Below are 19,040 nucleotides of genomic sequence, written 5' to 3'. Positions count from 1 at the left end.
GCAGAGGTGAAGGAAATTGGATGCTATAATTATTGCAAGAATTAGTTTCCTTTTTACTAAAATATATATATATATATATATATATATATATATATAATATAAATAAACAGTGGGAGGTGAGAAAACAAATGAGAAAAAGGGAAGGAAGGAGAGTGTGTCTAATGTTAGATTGGGGGGGTGGGAGAGGTGAAGTGGAGCAATTAAAGGCGATTGAAGTTTGACCTGAGGGCAATAAAAGGGAAAGGAAATTTGGATTTGGGAACCAATGTCGAAACGATCCCATAAGCTGAGGTAATTGATTGTTACCTCAATTCTTGGATGTAACGATCGAAGCAGGTGAAGACGGCTCTTTCACTTTGATGGAAAATGATGATAGAACTATGTCTTATATTATAATTATTTTCACTCTTAAATAAATGGTTGGGAAAATAATCCAAATTTACTTTTTAGATTTAAAGATGTTAGAGAAGATCAAGGAATAATCAATAGTAGTGAACATGTTAGTGATTGTTTTTTTTTTCTTTTAATTTAAAGCAGGGAAACAACAAAGAAAAATACCTATAAAAAGGAAAAGTTCATTTTGATTCCAAATGAAAAAGAATATTCTCTGCTTAAACACAAAAAGGTTGGTTGTTCATTGATCAGAACAGACCACTGTAGTCAAACGACGACTGCAGGCAGTAAAGTAAAACTTTGGTACTTGAGGAAGTCTGATCCTTTTTCTTCTTTAGTCCTTTTCAATGTCCTGTTACAATTAATGAGAGTCTTACACATTTGCATGATTTAACTTTTGTGTCATGGGATCCACAACACACATTTTCCTTCATTTAATTGCTGTTGGTACATTGAATCTTCTTCTTTTCCTCTCCGTGTGATCACTTTCATCCAACCCAACTAAACAATGACTGGTGAGTGAGAGGAAAAAGTATGTTGTATATATATATTTATATATATGATGTATCCCTAACTTTTAAGGAATAAGACCTGAAAATGAAAATGAATGGTTTTTTGCATCGATTGCTTGAGATGTGGCAATATTATATGTGAAATCGAAGAAGGAAATCATGAGAAAGTGACTAAGATGGAGGATAGAGACTTCATTATTTTGTCCACATCAAAACTAAAGCCTGTGATAATTACTGATCTGGTGTGTTTTCCTTTTGGGAGCAGGGCCACAAAATGTGTTGCATGTATCATGCAGAAAAGTCATGCACCAAAACTATCATTGGCTGTTCTGAAGCTTATCAGTGGATCGATTGCCGAGACTTTTGGTTTGTAGAGCAAATCTGAGCATGTTCAAAACCTTTATGCTTCAGATTTTGGTGTCCTCGCAGCAAAATAACAGGGAAGCTTTTGCCTGCCAGTTTCAGGGTATGCTAGCTTGGAGGAAGAATGCTACTAGCTGTTTTGCTGACTATATCTACCAAGCACTAGATAGAATAAATGAGATCGAAGGGAAGGCTGCAACCAGGTGGCCTGTTGCTTTTACTCATCGATTGCTGAACTATTTGTGATCAAGCAGGATGTCCAGAATAGTTTAAGAAAAATCATGCTAGCAAACCTTGACATCATTACAAATCTACTCCTTTATTATATGAATGATTCATAATCAAATGTAAGATTACATATATTTGACTCTCCCCAGATCCCATATTGTGTTGGAACCAAAATGACTTGCAGCCCACCTCATGCTTGCTCGGAAAAGGGTGCGTGTGATTATGCTGCTGAATAAATACTTTTAAGCTTGCTGTTTGACTACATGATTTTTCTATGTGTCCTTGGGACACTGCATCCTCTTTGCAGCAAACATTTTGGCTTTGGCAGGTTTCCTCAGGCAATTTTGTTCTCATGTTGTCAGCAGGCACTCGAAATCAAGAGGAGCACAGGTACTTGGCGACAGTAGAAATAAATACTGTGTGTTCCATGCTGATTCAGAGCCACAACCTAAATTTGCTCTTCCTGTTCAAGATGGAACCACAAACCACATCTCAATTGGTATGGCCTTGTATGAAGTGGTCAGATGGTGAATGAGCTCGTGATCAGCTTCCACAAGCGTAAGCATCTGAAATCCCAGAGCATAGCTTATTTGTTGTTTGTGTGACATTTACAAGCTTCTGCAAGATCCACATCAGGTCCGGACCAAATGAACAGTATCATAAGATGAAGGAAGGCACTGTATTTTTATTTCGAGGCATCACATCCTTTGAGCTTCTCCACTAGGGATCCCAGTTACTATGGTGGAACTGACTGACTGACCTTTCACACTGCTGCTCTCTCTTTGTTCAGTATTCGAGTGCTCACCAAACCAATTGGCAGGCAGATTGATGGATGCAGATCTTTTGTGCCTAAATGTGTCTCCCTGAATGAGATAAATGTCAAGTGTTTGCTTCACTTTCATCGTATTTATTACTGGATACAAGTGAGTGAGTTCCCTGAACGAGATTGCACCGTTCAAAAAATCAATTAGAAGATTTCATCATCCATCCGATGAAGCAAAGAGCATGAGCTGCATGCATCTCATAAACGAATGAGTAGGAAAGAACAGTGTCTATCACTAACACAACGAAAACAAAGCTGCAGTGCTTCAGATGATGAAGAGCGTGATCTGAGTTCCCCACAGTCATCCAATGCCAATGACCGAGGCTGATCTCAACCTTCCTCTCGTGACTTGAGTCACTCCAAAAAACCGCAAAAGCTACAACTGACTGACATTGCAGATAAGAATGCTATATAATATATCATTATCTAACTAAAACTAATCGATATAAATACGTTAACTTTTATGATTCATAAAGTTAAATATGTGAAAACAAAATTAGTTTCTGATGCATGGATGATCGAGAGGAATATGCTCACATAAATTGCGCATCGTTCAGCCACCTTTTTAGCAGGGCGGGAAATATGGACGGTGAGGAGAGCGTTAGCAAACTTGGCACGCAAACACCTCTGTTCGGAGTCATTTGGACGAACGCGTGGTGGGCTCTCCTGCCACGGGAAACGACGACTTGCACTAGAAAAATATCACTGACCTCCTCACCTGTAAAGCGTCCAATAAACCCCTTATCAATCTTACTGCTATATATATATATATATATATAGAGCTTATATTATTATAATATTTTTAATTAAAAAAATAAGAGAAAAAAAAAAACATGAATGTGGTATGTTCCTCTTCGCTTGCTGTTAACAACGTAGACAATCGAACAAAATAAAAGTGTCTGTTTCCTTTGGGCTCATCATACTCGCTGTGACTTCGCTCCCCACTGCTAAACTGATGTGAAGCGATTACGAGCCAAAAAAGATAAGGTAGCTTTTAACACTTGTCTTGAAGATTAGCGATCCCAATACGTTAATGAATGCTTCTCCTAGTCTTCTATGCTCACCGCAGGTGAACTTAGGCCAACATGGACCGGACGATAGAAGCCAAAAACAAAAGGATAATGTAGCTTTTAACACTTCATTTAAAGATTAGCAATCCCAATACGTTAATTAATGAATGCTTTTCCCGGTCTTCTATGCTCACCACAGGTGAACTTAAGCCAACATGGACAAGCCAACATGGGTGATTTTTTTAAAAATATTAATAATTTAGATCTTTCTTAATCAATACTCTCATTTTATTTTTTTTTCCCCAAATAATATCCCTAATTTAAAAATATTTAAATTATTTTTTATTTTTTATTTGCTTGTTGTAGTAGTATGTTTTTGGTGTGATATGATGTTTTGATCATCGCATTTAAAATACTTTAAAATTTACTTGAAAACACTATAAATAAATTAGATAGAATCAAAATACACTAGAAATTATTTAATATGTTATACTGTAATTCAGATAGATATTTATAATAGTTTAAAAAATAACATCATCTAAATAAAAAATAACTTGTTATAATATCTTAGTCAGTATATTAAAAAATATAAAACCTACTAAAAACATGATAAATGATTCAAATAAACTAATTATTAATTTAAAAATATGACATCATAATAACACACGAGAAATAACAACCAACCAAATAGATGTCACTTATAATGTTTTTCGATAGTGTTTATAGTGTATTTAAAATCACAATAAAAATATTATAAATATTTTTTTAAAAAAATATTATAATCGAGTAAATAAAAATATAAATACATAAAAATATGAGTATTTTTTTAGAAAATCTCACTATTTCATTAAAGAGAGACGTGACGCGTGTAATCTTCGTTGATTTATTGCTGTTAAATCGGGTGAGGTGGCACCTTATTCTCACCGGAGGCAGCTCCACGTCGCTGACGCTGCGCAACCGTAGCCGGTTTTACCGAGTCTCACGGATTCAATGTGACCGTTCGTGACACCACCAAAAAATATCCATCAGCTCCCGCTCTCACTATATAACAGAAAGAACGAGGCGATAAGAGGATGTCTTCTTCCTCCTCTCAGTCACGCACTATCGGTCTTCTCTGTTGGTCATCTTCTCGGGAGTTGGGCTTGCCTCGTTGGGACTAGATGTCGTCGTCCCCGTTCCCGTCTCGATCCGCGATCTACTCCCACCTCGGAACCATCCCGGGGTCGCCACTACTGCGGTCATCGACGATCGTTTATGTACCGGCCCCCTTCTTCGGCGGGATCGGGAGGGGGCGGCGACGCTCCCGTAGATCGATCTCCGTGAGGAGCGTCGCCAGCGATCGGGAGGTGAAGGATCCAGTCGCGGAAGGCGGTAAAACTTTCGATCCGTCCTATTTGCTCTCTCGTTGTGGATTGTCGACGATCTGTGTTTGGTGTTTCGTTTGCGTGAATCATTGGAGCAAAACACGAAATGTAGATGAGACTTCTGCTTAATGTTCCTTTTTATGGCTTGGTTAATGACCACTGAGACCTTCCATCGAATGAGTAACGAGTTTTGGTAAATACTTGTTTGTTATGTAGTTCATCTTTGGAGCTTGGCTTTGGTTGCATCCGACGACCCGACGAAGAATATTGTTGAAAGTGACGGTACGAAGAAGCAGTCGGAAAGAGCAGAAAAGAAGAGAGAAAGGGGAAGATAGAAGGGATCATAGATAAAGTAAAAAGAGAAAGTGGGTCTAGTCCATACACATAGTGATCGAAGACATTGACCACAATCAGACAACAATCCAGAGGAACATATAATGATCACCCAGCTCACGACGCAGTCCCTTTATTCATACACTGGTAGAACTGAATGTTTGTGAGCTAGTGGTTACGACTCTAGTATTAAAGCAGATAGGAAGTGGCATAGGGTACAAGATTCAGATGATTTTTCGACATAGTCTTGGCTACGTGGGTCGTATTTGACGGTCTTAGAGATTAAAGGAGATCAAACTATAAGAGCGAATTTGAAGGTAAATGCTAGAGTATAGCTGTTTACGAGAGTTTCCGGATGGTAAGTTCACCTGATTAACCTGAAACAAGGAGGTTCTCACTTTGGAGTTCTGTTCATAGTGTATACTATTTTTATTTATTGTCCTAAATTTGAAAAAAAAAGAAAAAAGAAAAAAAAAGAATGCAACAGAAAATAAAAACATTATTTTTATTTTAATAAAAATATAATCTTAATCCAACATTATCTGTCTCTACGATTTGAGTTTATGAATCTTTTGTGATCTTAGGTGGGAAAGCAAGTTTGGCAATATTGATCTTGATCCAATCTCTTTCTTTTAAAATTTTTGATGCTATCCGTTCCACCGAATTTCTCTGGAATCTTAATCGACCTGCTTCTGGTGCTCCCTTGTTTAGATATGTAATTATGCCTTCTTGTTGCTTCACCTCAATGCTGAATGTAATATTTGAGGGTGTTGTTTTATTTTCTATTCCTACATCATATGGACTAAATGAACTTTATCTTTTAGGTGTTGCAAGTGCATTGAACTATTCTGCATATAACGCCTCCACTATAGCATCAAGTATCAAGTATCATGCTGAATTCACACCCTCATTCTCTCCTGAACTTTTTGAGCTTCCCAAGGCATACATTGCTACTGCAGAAAGTGTTCGTGATGCACTATTAATAAACTGGAATGCCACTTATGAGTACTATGAAAAGATGAATGTGAAACAGGCGTACTATCTCTCCATGGAATTTTTGCAGGTTTGATAATTGACTTCTAGTATTCACTACAATCAAACTTTCATTCTCATGTTATTGATTTTTTTCATCGATCCACTTCTGTAGGGACGAGCACTGTTAAATGCAATTGGTAATCTAGAGCTAACAGGTCATTATGCAGATGCATTGAGACAGCTTGGACACAATCTTGAGAATGTTGCCGAGCAGGTTAGACAAATTTCACTACATATCACAGATAGTGTATGACTTCTCCATTACCTTACACATGTTTCCCATTACCTTAATAATATTGGTTCAGAGCCACGTAATATTTTTGTGATGTATTTGATGATGTCCTTCTAAAGGAAGCAAGCTTGATGGTAAATGCCTCTCATGTTTCTGCCACTCAGGACTTCTAAAATGCGATCAATAATTGTGTGCAGGAACCAGATGCTGCACTTGGCAATGGTGGTCTAGGACGTCTAGCTTCATGTTTTTTAGATTCCTTGGCAACATTGAATTATCCAGCTTGGGGATATGGACTAAGATACAGGTATGGTTTGTTTAAGCAGAACATCACAAAAGATGGTCAGGAGGAAGTTGCAGAAAATTGGCTTGAGGTATGTCTCTTGCAACTTCTATAGTCCTATGTACATCATTATGTTTCTATTTTCTCCTCTGTTTACAGGAATACCTAGGTAAGATCATTCTATAGTTATTTGAAGTTGGAGCCTTATTTCTATACACTAGATGCATAACAAAAGCTTATTGGTTTTCCTAAATAAAATATTCTTGTTGTAGATGGGAAATCCCTGGGAAATTGTACGAAACGATGTCTCATACCCTGTGAAATTTTATGGCAAAGTGATCATTGGTTCAGATGGAAAGAAGCATTGGATTGGTGGAGAGAATATAAAAGCCGTTGCCTATGATGTACCAATACCTGGGTACAAGACTAAAAGCACAATCAACTTGCGCCTCTGGTCAACAAAAGTACCATCAGAAGATTTTGATTTGGCAGCTTTTAATGCCGGACATCATGCCAAAGCTTCTGAGGCGCATCAAAATGCTGAAAAGGTTTATTTTGTTTCAAAGCATTAAGAAAGAACTGTGTTGATTTCTCTGTAGCCACTCTTTTATGCATTACCACCCACAGAAGTTTTTTTTTTTTTAATTTTAGGAGATCATTACAGTACTTATTGAATATATAAATTAAATCAGGATCTGAATTTGTATAGACTTCCTCAAAATTTATCAAAATTTCTTTGATCAGTTATTTTTGGTAGTTAAGGATTTCTCACATATTTTTTCCTGAAAAGTTAGTTTTTAAACTTTTATCCCTGGGTTCTTCTAACCCTTGAAGCATGAAATATGATGTTACTTCGATGGGATGAAATCTTATAATCACATGTCTTTGCTGTATACCTCCAAAAGGTTTTAAAGGACTAGTATGTTGATTGCTTAATGTGCAAAACATTTATTTTCGTAAGTCCCAGATATTTCTGGCATAGTTTCTTTTCCCCTCTAAATCATGTCAAGGGACTTCTTATTCAAATCCACCACACATGGTATTTATTTGAACTTCTAGTTGAAATCTAATGAACAGTTTTCATTCTTACTGATTGTGGTTGCATTATGTTGATTACATTGTTTACTTTATGTTCAAAAATAGTATAGTTAAATTAAATTAACTTTATCAGTGGGAAACATACGTTCTATTTACTTTCCATGTTCCCCTCTTTACATTTATGATATGCGGGGTTTGTTTCAGATATGCTATATATTGTATCCTGGAGATGAGTCTATGGAGGGAAAGATTCTTCGTTTGAAACAACAGTATACACTTTGTTCAGCCTCTCTTCAAGATATCATTGCATGTTTTGAGAGGAGATCTGGAAATTCTGTTAATTGGAAAGAATTTCCTACAAAAGTTGCAGTCCAAATGAATGATACTCACCCTACACTCTGCATTCCAGAGTTAATGAGGATACTGATTGATGTGAAAGGTTTGACCTGGAATGAAGCTTGGAAAATTACACAGAGGTACTTTCCTGTCTTAAATTTCCTAAATCTACAATTTACACATTGTACACATACTTTAATGTTGGCATAAAGTTATTTCCTAATTTTTGTTTGCAGAAAAAAATACTAGTACTGGCAGTATAATTATATAAAAATATATAGGACTACATGTTTTGTTGGGTCATTGCATAGTTGGTGTTAGAAATGTCATTATATATATGTATATATATATATTACTTTCATTATCATGCGCATATTAATAGAGCTGCACTCTCTTGATATCATCTGTACTGTGATTGCTAACTTTACCCTTTCAGAACCATGGCATATACAAACCACACAGTTCTTCCTGAAGCTTTGGAGAAGTGGAGTTTGGAGCTGATGCAGAAGCTACTTCCGCGACATGTTGAGATCATAGAAATGATAGATGAGGAGGTATAGTTTGAATTTTCATTTAAATAGACATGAACATTATTGTTACATGCTTGAGGTCATTGATAATTTGTGTTCATCTATATAAACAGTTGATCAACTTCATCATCTTAGAAAATGGAAAAGAAGATCTCGTGCTTTTGGAGAAGAAATTGAAAGATATGAGGATCTTAGACAATGTTGACTTTCCAGAATCTGTTCAGAAATTGTTTTATAAACCAAAGGAAGAAACCCCAAAAGAAACTTCAGAAGCAACTTTGAAAGAGACCCCCCAGGGAACTTCGAAAGAATCCCTGAAAAAAACTTTGAAAGAAACCCGAAAGGACATCCCTATTAAACCTAAACAAGCACCACTAGGGAAACCTCTAAAATCTTCTGGTGTGCTCCTGGATGAAAAAGCTGAGTTTGAGGAAGTTGAACCAGAGGAAGAGGATTCTGAAGGTGAAGAGCCATCCTTTTGGAAGTCAAATCCAAAATTACCTAAGATGATTCGTATGGCTAATCTTTGTGTTGTCGGCGGACATGGGGTGAACGGGGTTGCTGAAATTCATAGTGAGATTGTTAAACAAGATGTTTTCAACAGTTTCTACAAGGTAAATATTGTAAGTTTATTGTTTCAATATTTTTTATTGTTGCAAGTCAGCTGATGCCACTATGGTAACTCAATCACACTTGCTGGTTTTTGCTTGTTTCTATTGCTTGTCTATTTGGATGGAACATGCAACTGATGACATAAATGAGCATTGTCATTTTTATTGCAGTTATGGCCTGAAAAGTTTCAAAACAAAACAAATGGTGTGACTCCTCGCCGCTGGATTAGGTTTTGCAATCCTGAACTCAGTAGTATATTAACTAAGTGGATTGGTACGGATGATTGGGTTCTGAACACTGAGAAACTCGAAGAACTTAGAAAGGTAATTGTAGCTGGCTTAATTAAACTTGGCTTTCTTTTGCTAAACATTTTGCCAGCTCACTAATATGTACTCATCAGATATCTATTCTGAATTTGAGCCTGGTGGGAAAATAACTAGTCTCTAGCTTCTGGAATTCACATATCTCCTTTTCATGGAGCCATGACTCTTGTTTGTATCATCCTTTCCATGCTCATCTAATTTACTTGCTGTTGACAGAGACATTTGCATAATCACCACATTCTTTTAAATCCTTCTGTAACTTGTTTCAACTTTTATCTGCTTGTTATTTCTTCAACATTCTGTTTCATTTCCTTCAGTTAGCTTCTCAGATTCTGCAAACCCTTTTTTCTCTGTTCTTGTTTCATATTTAGTTTTCAGATTTTTGAAGCATATTTATATATACATCGTTTTCCATCAATTTGTGATGGGAACACTTTCTTCTTCCTCTCTGTTCAGAACTGTACCATCACAGATGCTATGATTTTGGTCTTGAATTGGTGCTCTAGTTGTTGTGAATCATCCAACAATTAATCTTTGTCCAGGGGATTCTGCAGATATTGTTGAACCATCATTTTTCATTTTTCTTTACATTATCTGACATATGAGTACAATTTCTGACAGTTTGCTGACGATGAGGATCTCCATTCGGAGTGGAGAGCTGCTAAAAAAAGCAACAAAATGAAGGTTGTTTCACTCATAAGACAGAGAACAGGCTATATTGTCAGCCCAGATTCGATGTTTGATATTCAGGTTTGTTCAGAATACAACATCTCTGTAACTGCTAGCAATTCTTCCAGTTCTAATTGGCTTAGCTGTATCATATTTTATCAGGTAAAACGGATCCATGAATATAAGCGTCAACTGTTAAATATCCTAGGAATTGTCTACCGCTACAAAAAAATGAAAGAAATGACTGCAGAAGACAGAATATCCAGTTTTGTTCCTAGGGTCTGCATATTTGGTGGTAAAGCCTTTGCGACATATGTACAGGCGAAGAGAATAGTAAAGTTTATCACTGATGTTGGGGCTACAATAAATCATGATCCAGATATTGGAGATCTACTGAAGGTATATCTAGCCTATAGATATCTCTAATCCTAACTGAATTCAATTTTTCATCTATTGCTTACTGCTTAGTTGTTTGGAGCTGGAAAATCATTCTTCTCCATAATTTCATGTCTTCAAGAAAAAAAATAAAAAGTCAGTTTCCTGGCTTGAGATTCTGACATCTCTCGTTTGGTTATTTTCTTCTTATCTACTAATCCAGGGTCAGGTGAAAAATAAATCCTGGATTCGTGATCAGTAACAATTTTGTTTCTTTGTCCAGGTTGTTTTCATTCCCGATTATAATGTCAGTGTTGCTGAGATGCTTATACCGGCTAGTGAATTATCTCAACATATCAGGTGATTTATAACCTTCATTTAATTTGACAAAGATTTGCATTAATCCAATTCACTTTATGATATATGATTTTAACAAATGAGTGGGAGAAAAGTTTCAAGCAATCATAAATTATTATGCCTATTTCTTAACAAAGGTTATGAATGTGGACACGCCACATTTGTATCATTTATAGTTGCAAGCGATAGTAGGACCAGCGGTTGAGTTGTTTGATTTTGGAGCTAAATCTCTTGGTATTGTTAGATAATTTAGTAACCTATGCTATAGTTTGTGAATTTCCTTCAACTCAAGATGCTCTTAATCTTTTCTGGATAGTACCGCCGGGATGGAAGCAAGTGGAACTAGCAATATGAAATTTGCAATGAATGGCTGTATTCTGATTGGAACCTTGGACGGAGCCAATGTTGAAATAAGAGAAGAAGTCGGAGAAGACAACTTTTTTCTCTTTGGTGCTCGTGCACATGAAATTGCTGATTTAAGAACAGAAAGAGCAGAAGGAAAGGTAAATATATTTCATCTAGAGCTGGACCAATACTATTCAACTTGTTGAACATTCTTGCTTGTTTCCGTTTGTGGACAGTTTGTGCCAGACCCACGATTTGAAGAGGTCAAGAAATTTGTCTGTAGTGGTGTCTTTGGACCTGGTGATTATGACGAGTTGATGGGATCCTTGGAAGGGAACGAAGGATTTGGTCGTGCAGATTATTTTCTTGTTGGCAAGGATTTCCCCAGCTACCTTGAGTGCCAAGAGAAGGTTGATGAGGCATATCAAGACCAAAAGGTAAGCATCACTAGTTTTAAAGACTTTTCAACATTTCTTATAAATATATATATGCATGTCAGTCGCACATCCTATTGTTCACACCAATTGCTGTACTAATGTGACAATACATGATATATGAAGACCGAACGAATTACTTATATCCAGCAGCATAAATACCTATAGTACATGATCACCAACACAATGGTAATTCTGTCAAAACTTATCAGTTCAAGCCTTCATAATTTTTAATTCCCAAGCTCCTCCCCTGTAGAAACTCGAGCCTTTTATTACTGTGGTCCCATGGAGCCTCTTGTATCGGCATTCCTTGTTCCTACTTTTCACCTTACCCAGCATCCACCTTGATGTTCTCACAAATGTTCATCCAAAGCTAGTATCTATACAAAAATTCAAGACACACATCCTTGATAGTTTACCCTATCTTGTGAGAAAAATAATGTCCGAAACAACACTATTTAAGCCCCTCTTTGTCCTGGCTTTTCTCTTGGGGGATTATGCCTATCTCTCTCTCTCTCTCTTTTGGGGGATTATACTATTTTTTATATGCATTGCATTTTAGTGTTTTAGTCATACCTGAAACCCCTTTTTTTGTGTTTTTTGTGCAAAAATCTACCTTTAACATTTACAGAAATTGGTGTTGTTATGAAGTAAGAACGTAGCTTATCAACCCTTATATATGTTATTACTGAAGAGTTGTGAACTGGTTTTTCACAGAGATGGACAAAAATGTCAATCTTAAACACAGCTGGCTCCTACAAATTTAGCAGCGATCGGACAATTCATGAGTATGCAAAGGACATCTGGGACATAAAGCCTGTCGTCTTGCCATGAAAGACTTGCATTCTGCCGCTCTTTTTAGTTGTGAAGCTGCAATAACTATCTTGACGTAGAGGTCAACCGTCATCCCAATCGTCTTTTCAAGAGGGTGGCATACGTATCAGTTCCCACGGAGAGGATACGTACGTAGTCAAAGGTGATTCTGTAGCCCGCGGCGTCCAAAGCGAGCAAGATCACCTAAGCAATAAAATGAGGGTTGACATTAGTCCACGGTAGATCGATCGATCATGTGGACAATAATTAATGTTCATTGTATAATGCAGTGGGGTTATGGTTCTGCTTACCTGCTGCCGTTGTTTTATGTTTAATCCTATTAATGAATGAATCTTCTTGCCGCATATTATATTGTTTCAGTTGCTGCGATGTGCGAAACCAGTGGTTGTCATGATGGTTATGATGCCATCAACAAGTTGTGGATTACGTTGTGCAATACGTGCTTTCAATTTCTTGATGAATCGAAGCTTTCGACTCAATTGTTTTTTTCAGATGGAGTCGCCGCTTTCTTTGTTTCACGGATGTTCGGCATTTTCATTTTGGATAAATGGAAGCTTAACGTTTCTCTTAGAAAGCTAAAATTCTATACATTAATGGAATGAAATGGGAAGCATATAAATGTTCATGTATCGATGCCTCAAAACCATCTACATGTTTATTTTCGCGTTATATTGCGTCCAAGTTGGCAACTTTAGAATGTCGATTAAAGCCATATTGAACGACAGAAACACATACCACTGTTGGTATATATTGAAGGTCTCGGGAAGTAACCTTTTGACCTAGTTATTAGGGTTAGGGTTCCGCGGTCGCCTTCCTTGAGGAGAAGATCTCGTAAGGAGAATGGAGGGGCTTCCCAATAAATAAATGGTGGTCATCAGCCTGCCTTCCACATCTGCAGTCAAGATTTCTTGGGCTTGGGCTGCCCTCGTTTGCACTCCAAATGACTTGGTTCTTCGACCATCAGACGGCTGCCTTACACATACACATACGGTGGTAGGGCACTCCAGTTTGCGTCCGGACTCACTGCGGGGAAACGTTCGTCTCTGACGCCACCAACCGCTGACAGACAGCTGGAGAGAACACAAGTTTGACCGCGACGAAAGACGCCATTACTGACGCGTCCTTCGCTGCCGAGCTCTGTCCGTCGGTCAGAGCTGTGCCCAAGCGAGGAGAGGAGGAATCTTTGTCTGGTTTGGTGTGTGCGGAATGTTTCGAGATGATAGAAAAAGGATTAAGGACGATGCCCTTTACTGTCAAAAAGATGGGGAGATGCTCGTCATGCACACCCACAGCGAAGTCTCCTCTACCGATGCAAACTTCTGCAAAAGGATCTGTACGCAGATTCGCCATCGATTCACAAGAATAAAAAGTCTATGAACTCATCATTTCCTCTCGATGAACCGCAACGACTCAAGAAAATAATACGACGATAAGGAAGAATTCGTGGCACGTTAGATATCTGTATACAGAGAGAGAGAGAGAGAGATATATGAATCGAAGACTCTCTCTCTCTCTCTCTCCCTCTCCTGTTCTGCGGATGGCTTTCTGCTCGTTGCTCGGCGACAAAAGCATATGGTCGCAGGTAATTAATGGTACCTCTTCGAGCTGGAGATTCACTCACCCACCGTGAATGGGCAAAATTACTCCATCGTCTTCTTCCTTTTCCCGACCAGGAGTACATCCCTTCTACGATCTTACTTGCACCACACTCCAGAAGAGCCAAGTAGAAGAACTTTGTGACGCTTCAACTCCAAGCATCATAAAAGCACACAGTGGTGTAACACGACTGCGACGTGCAGCTTACGGTGCTCGCAGTCATGCAAGCTCCTGCGCTCCATGCTCTTTGAGTTCTTTTGCTTTCCCTGCAGACCCTCCTGTCGATGGAACCGACGGCAAAACAGTACAAGGGTAAAGGAGAGGGGAAGGGCGAGCACAGTGATCTCATGTGACGCTGGAACGCTGTCGGAATCAGATCCGTTTCCCCCACCAACCAGGGTGAACTCTGCATGTGCTGCAAAGGGAGGAAGGCCGTGCTGGTCCAAGCACGGTGAGCGACGCCATGCACGCCTTATCTTCTCCCCTCCTCTGATGGATGTACGTCGATCTTCCTATCTTAACTTCATGAACCAGAGACTCTGAGACGATCATCATCATCATCATCATCGAGAAGTTGGATTACTCGTCCGCTGAAGCTGGATCTAATTTGGTTAGCTGTGGCCCCATCCATGGATTACTCGTTCTTGGAAGGATGACACTGAGAGAGAGAGAGAGAGATAAGTAAAGTACTGCTTTTAAGTGAAGGAGGGAGCCAGTTGGAAAGCAGCACAAAAACCCTTATGCAACTTGTCCATTATGGCTTGTTGTTTCTTCGGGTTTTATGCTGTTGTAGAGTTGTGCTTTTTGATGCATTCTGAAGGACCACTACAGGAGTAAATGCATGAACACAAGCTCCCTATTTCTCCCAGGAATTGAAGTTAGGAACAAAGAGCCATTTGATTAACCTGCACTGCCACTGCAAACATAGAATTGATTTGTGATGGCCGAGGGAAGAGGTGACCTTTTGCTGACTGCACCCTTGTTGGTACGAATGGACCACCAAATGGTTTGTAGATGGAGCAAGCGATGGATGTCATTCTGGTTGGCTCCACTGAGTTTTCACCCGATGTAGATAGAGCTACATGCCCCCCGAGAGCCACCATCTCACCTGCCTGCTGGCCTTCGTGACAGCAGCATATCTGAAAGCTCCATTGCTTCCTTTGTCCTTGATGTAACCGAGCGCTACTCTCACTTGAAACCAGGCATAATAAGGTCGATCGATGACTCGAAAGTTTGGACCAATTGCTGGCCATGCCTGTCCAAACAACGACTTCATCTTCGTCTTTCGACGACAGTCGAGCACCCATCGCTGCGTGTTACGTCGACAGCTATCTCCGCATTCCATGCAGAGAATGCATCTAAACTACGTAAAGCTGCGTATGAAGGAGCAAAACACTTCGCTGCCGTCTCTAACATCTTCTTCCTTCACCGGCCGTGCCGAGTGGAGACGACGTAGCACTTTTCTGCACGAAGCAACTCTATCGTGATTCATTACTCCATTGCCCCCCACTGTTTTCTCGGTCATCAGACGCCAGACGCCAAGAACAACAGGAAGTTTCACCGGTGGAAGCACTCAGCTCGTGCCGATGCTTCGCCTCAAACCATTGTCTCCATCACGCGCTGATGCTTAAACAGCATCGTAACAGTGAGCGAGACTTTTTTTGTTGGACCGACGACATAGTACTGAGACTCGATGCACTGATGCCACGGAGGAATGTCTTCTGAATATTCACTCGCTGAGTTCATGAAATCTCCTCATTTCGATGACACACAAAAACAATGTAGACCATATCTTAGTATTTATTATCTGCACCTAAGTAATTTGATGCTGCTAAAAGCATATTAATTCTCTCTTTATATATTTTTTTTTAGCCCCATAAAATAGGAAAATATGTTGGGGACTATTATTATTCGGAGTGGAGAGTTGGCAAGGTTAACCCCACCTGAGGTGAGCGTATCGACGGGACCCATCATATCTATAGGGGCTACTCATCTAGTGGTGGCCACATTCTGTTTTGGTTCCTCTATTTCTTCTTTTTTCTATTTCGGTCCTTCTGTGCCGTCTTCCTTTTTTACAGTTAAACCCCTCCCTTCTATTTTCGTATCATTTCCATCCCTCCCTCCGCTTTCCTTTTCCTCCGTCCTCGGACAGCCGCAGTCACGCGCTCTGCCCCGTCTCTTTCCCATTCTTCTTCTTCTCCTCCGTCTTCAAGTCCACTCCTTGGTCGGATTAATAATCACGTCTTGGTCCCTCCCCGTCTTCCTTGGCGGCTTCGTGCGACCTCTACGCCGCAAAACACTCGTAGCTCCTTGGTGGAGTTTGGCCCGAGTCTTCGCTCCCTTAGAAGAGTCCGTTCGCCTCGTGGTCTTCTTCTACTATCTCTCTCCCTCTTTTAGGGTTTTGGACGAGGGGGAAGGCCGGATGGAGAAGAAGCAAGGGTTCTTTTCGGCGCTGAGGGAGGAGGTGGCGAGGGGGCTGACGCCGGCGCGGGCGCGGGGGAGGTCGAGGTCGAGGTCGGAGAGCCCCCGGCGGGGACCGTCGCCGGTGGTGGAGCTTCTGCTGCTGCCGCGGCGGCGGTGGAGGCGGCGCGGGATGGTGGGGGGACCGGCGGTGCCGAGATCCGGGAGCCTGGCGCCGCTGATGGAGGGCCCTGATTCGGGGGAGGGGGAGGGGGATGAGGCGCGCAAGGAGCGGGGGTGGGGGCAGTGGGTGAAGGGACAGCTCTCCCGGGCGCCATCCGTATCCACCTCCGCCGCCGCCTCGTGCCGGCCTTCGGACCTCCGGCTTCTTCTTGGGGTCATGGCGGCGCCCCTCGCCCCCATCCACGTCTGCTCCACCGACCCGCTTCCTCACCTTAGTATCAAGGATACTCCCATCGTGAGCGCTCCTATCCTTCTTCCTTCCCTGGATTATCATATCTTGCCATCATTTATGTTTGTCCTTAACATCGAATTATATGGTGTGGCAAAGATATTGGCTTTATCTTCAAGACTTTACTTAGGTTATCGAGAATACTGTGCCTCTGTTTGATGTAACGGATGTGCATTTTGATCAACTTGTTTCTTCATAGGATTTCGTGGCAATATCTTTCATTCATGCGAATTTTCCCTATTTAATGATTCAATAGACAATTAATTCATGATGCACTGTGATAAATGCATCTCGTTTCCAATTGGTTACATGTTTGTAATCGATCCTTGCTTTGGTTTGTGAGTAACTCCTCTCGATTTGTTGTTGCAGGAGACGTCGTCGGCGCAGTACATCCTTCAGCAGTATACAGCGGCATCAGGAGGTCTGAAGTTGCTGAGCTCCGTCAGGAATGCTTACGCAATGGGGAAGGTAAGGATGGTGGCAACCGAGCTCGAGATGGCCACCAAGATCGTCAGGAAGAGGAATGCATCCAGGGATGCAGAGTCCGGTAGCTTCGTCCTCTGGCAGATGGCACCTGACATGTGGTATGTGGAGCTCGCAGCCGGTGGCAGCAAGGTCCGTGCCGGTTGTAATGGGAAGCTAGTTTGGCGCCACACACCATGGCTCGGTGCCCATGCCGCCAAGGGCCCTGTCCGGCCCCTTCGTCGGGCTCTTCAGGTATAGAAGATGACCCTATTTCACCTTGTGTTTGATGGATTGCTTTGACTATGATAGATGATCGAGATGGTTCTGTGTTGCTATACGAAATAGGGTCTTGATCCGCTGACCACAGCTAGCATGTTCGCCAATGCACGATGCATTGGGGAGAAGAAGGTCAACGGGGAGGATTGCTTCATCCTCAAGCTATGTGCGGATCCACAGACGTTCAGAGCAAGGAGCGAGGGACCTGCCGAGGTCATTAGGCATGTCTTATTTGGTTACTTTAGCCAGAGAACGGGACTACTCATCCATATTGAGGATTCACATCTGACTCGAATCCAAGCAAGTGCCGGCGGTGATGCTGCTTACTGGGAAACCTCCATCAACTCCTTCATCGACGATTATCGCCCGGTCGATGGCATGATGATTGCCCACTCTGGTCACTCGGTTGTCACTCTTTTTCGGTTCGGTGAAGTGGCCATGAGCCACACGAAAACCAGGATGGAGGAGGCTTGGACCATCGAGGAGGTTGCCTTTAATGTTCCTGGTCTCTCTATGGATTGTTTTATCCCTCCGGCTGATATAAAACGTGGGTCCATCAGCGAAGCCTGTGAGCTACCTCAGGGAGAAAGAGGGGAGAACACCGTGGCTGGGAATCGTCGGGCCAAGGTCGCGGCACTGGAGAAGTCACATGATGGCGCCGATGGCAACATCGTGTGGAGGGTGGAAGTCTAATGCTAACACCATATAAGATTTGATATGAATTGAATTGTCTATACCCGCGCCGTGCTTGTTTACGCTGACCGACTGACCATGAAATGTAGATCTCTAGGGACTAATTCTGTGGGGTCTGGAGGATTATTTCCCCTATAGATAGTGCCAGAATGGTTCGATGCTTTTTGATATTGGAGCATTGTGGTTCAGTGCTCTTGGACCTGCAGGCGTTGATGAATCCTTCCGAAGCGAATGCAGGGTTCACTGGTTTGGTGTTTTTCGGTTTGTCAGCTGTGGAATGGGAACAGTGTTTGTTCCTTCTCATCTTTTTAACAGGTTGCTGCTTCTGTTCCCGAAAGGAGAGGATCATGTCAGTGTTGATACTTCTTCTCTGATCAAAAGCCGATTTTTTTTTTTTTTTTTTTTTTTTTTTTCTGGTGCATGAAAAACTTCGCTGGGGAATTGTGCGCCGGTGAGATGGCTCCAATTCAGTTCTCCTATGTGTTTTGCTTGTTTAATCGTTTGCAAGTTAGTTGTTCAGGATGTGTTGAGCTAATTGATGTAACTGTGGATTGGTAGTGGACTTGGATGTAACTTTTCCTAGTCTACTCCATCCATATTGAGTCTTAAATCTTGCTAAAGAAGTGGCTGTAGACCAAACTCTTTGTTTTATCTGATGCTCTATGTTTTGCATGTCTGATTCCATGGATCAAAGTCTGTTGATTTATCT

At 40.8% G+C, this 19,040-nt stretch overlaps 2 protein-coding genes across 2 annotated transcripts; both read left to right on the top strand.

Moving 5' to 3' along the window:
• The first annotated feature begins 4,397 nt into the window (after positions 1 to 4,397).
• LOC135611326 (alpha-1,4 glucan phosphorylase L isozyme, chloroplastic/amyloplastic-like) lies at positions 4,398 to 12,773 on the top strand. Its single transcript, XM_065107004.1, has 15 exons — positions 4,398 to 4,700; positions 5,851 to 6,089; positions 6,174 to 6,275; positions 6,491 to 6,667; positions 6,849 to 7,124; positions 7,819 to 8,090; positions 8,387 to 8,504; positions 8,594 to 9,094; positions 9,263 to 9,415; positions 10,037 to 10,165; positions 10,247 to 10,483; positions 10,743 to 10,819; positions 11,133 to 11,319; positions 11,398 to 11,598; positions 12,313 to 12,773. The coding sequence occupies exons 1-15, from the start codon at positions 4,490 to 4,492 to the stop codon at positions 12,427 to 12,429; spliced, it is 2,997 nt and encodes a 998-aa protein (XP_064963076.1). The 5' UTR covers positions 4,398 to 4,489; the 3' UTR covers positions 12,430 to 12,773.
• A 3,398-nt stretch (positions 12,774 to 16,171) lies between these two features.
• On the top strand, positions 16,172 to 18,982 carry LOC135611325 (uncharacterized). The gene is made up of 3 exons (XM_065107003.1): positions 16,172 to 16,903; positions 17,267 to 17,614; positions 17,708 to 18,982. The coding sequence occupies exons 1-3, from the start codon at positions 16,448 to 16,450 to the stop codon at positions 18,329 to 18,331; spliced, it is 1,428 nt and encodes a 475-aa protein (XP_064963075.1). The 5' UTR covers positions 16,172 to 16,447; the 3' UTR covers positions 18,332 to 18,982.
• Positions 18,983 to 19,040: the final 58 nt, after the last annotated feature.

Source organism: Musa acuminata, chromosome BXJ2-4 (genome assembly GCF_036884655.1).
Source record: "Musa acuminata AAA Group cultivar baxijiao chromosome BXJ2-4, Cavendish_Baxijiao_AAA, whole genome shotgun sequence".
Taxonomy (NCBI): Eukaryota; Viridiplantae; Streptophyta; class Magnoliopsida; order Zingiberales; family Musaceae; genus Musa; species Musa acuminata.
The sequence above is the reverse complement of the archived record's forward strand: the minus strand, read 5'-3'. Positions and strand labels throughout refer to the sequence as shown.

Bases quoted from the DNA above. Each gene is read 5' to 3' on its own strand.
- LOC135611326 (XM_065107004.1), top strand. From the start codon at position 4,490: ATGTCGTCGTCCCCGTTCCCGTCTCGATCCGCGATCTACTCCCACCTC. The intron at 6,276-6,490 runs GTTAGACAAATT...AATTGTGTGCAG, and splicing joins TTGAGAATGTTGCCGAGCAG to GAACCAGATGCTGCACTTGG. The intron at 11,320-11,397 runs GTAAATATATTT...GTTTGTGGACAG, and splicing joins CAGAAAGAGCAGAAGGAAAG to TTTGTGCCAGACCCACGATT.
- LOC135611325 (XM_065107003.1), top strand. From the start codon at position 16,448: ATGGAGAAGAAGCAAGGGTTCTTTTCGGCGCTGAGGGAGGAGGTGGCG. The intron at 16,904-17,266 runs GTGAGCGCTCCT...TTGTTGTTGCAG, and splicing joins GTATCAAGGATACTCCCATC to GAGACGTCGTCGGCGCAGTA. The intron at 17,615-17,707 runs GTATAGAAGATG...TATACGAAATAG, and splicing joins CCCTTCGTCGGGCTCTTCAG to GGTCTTGATCCGCTGACCAC.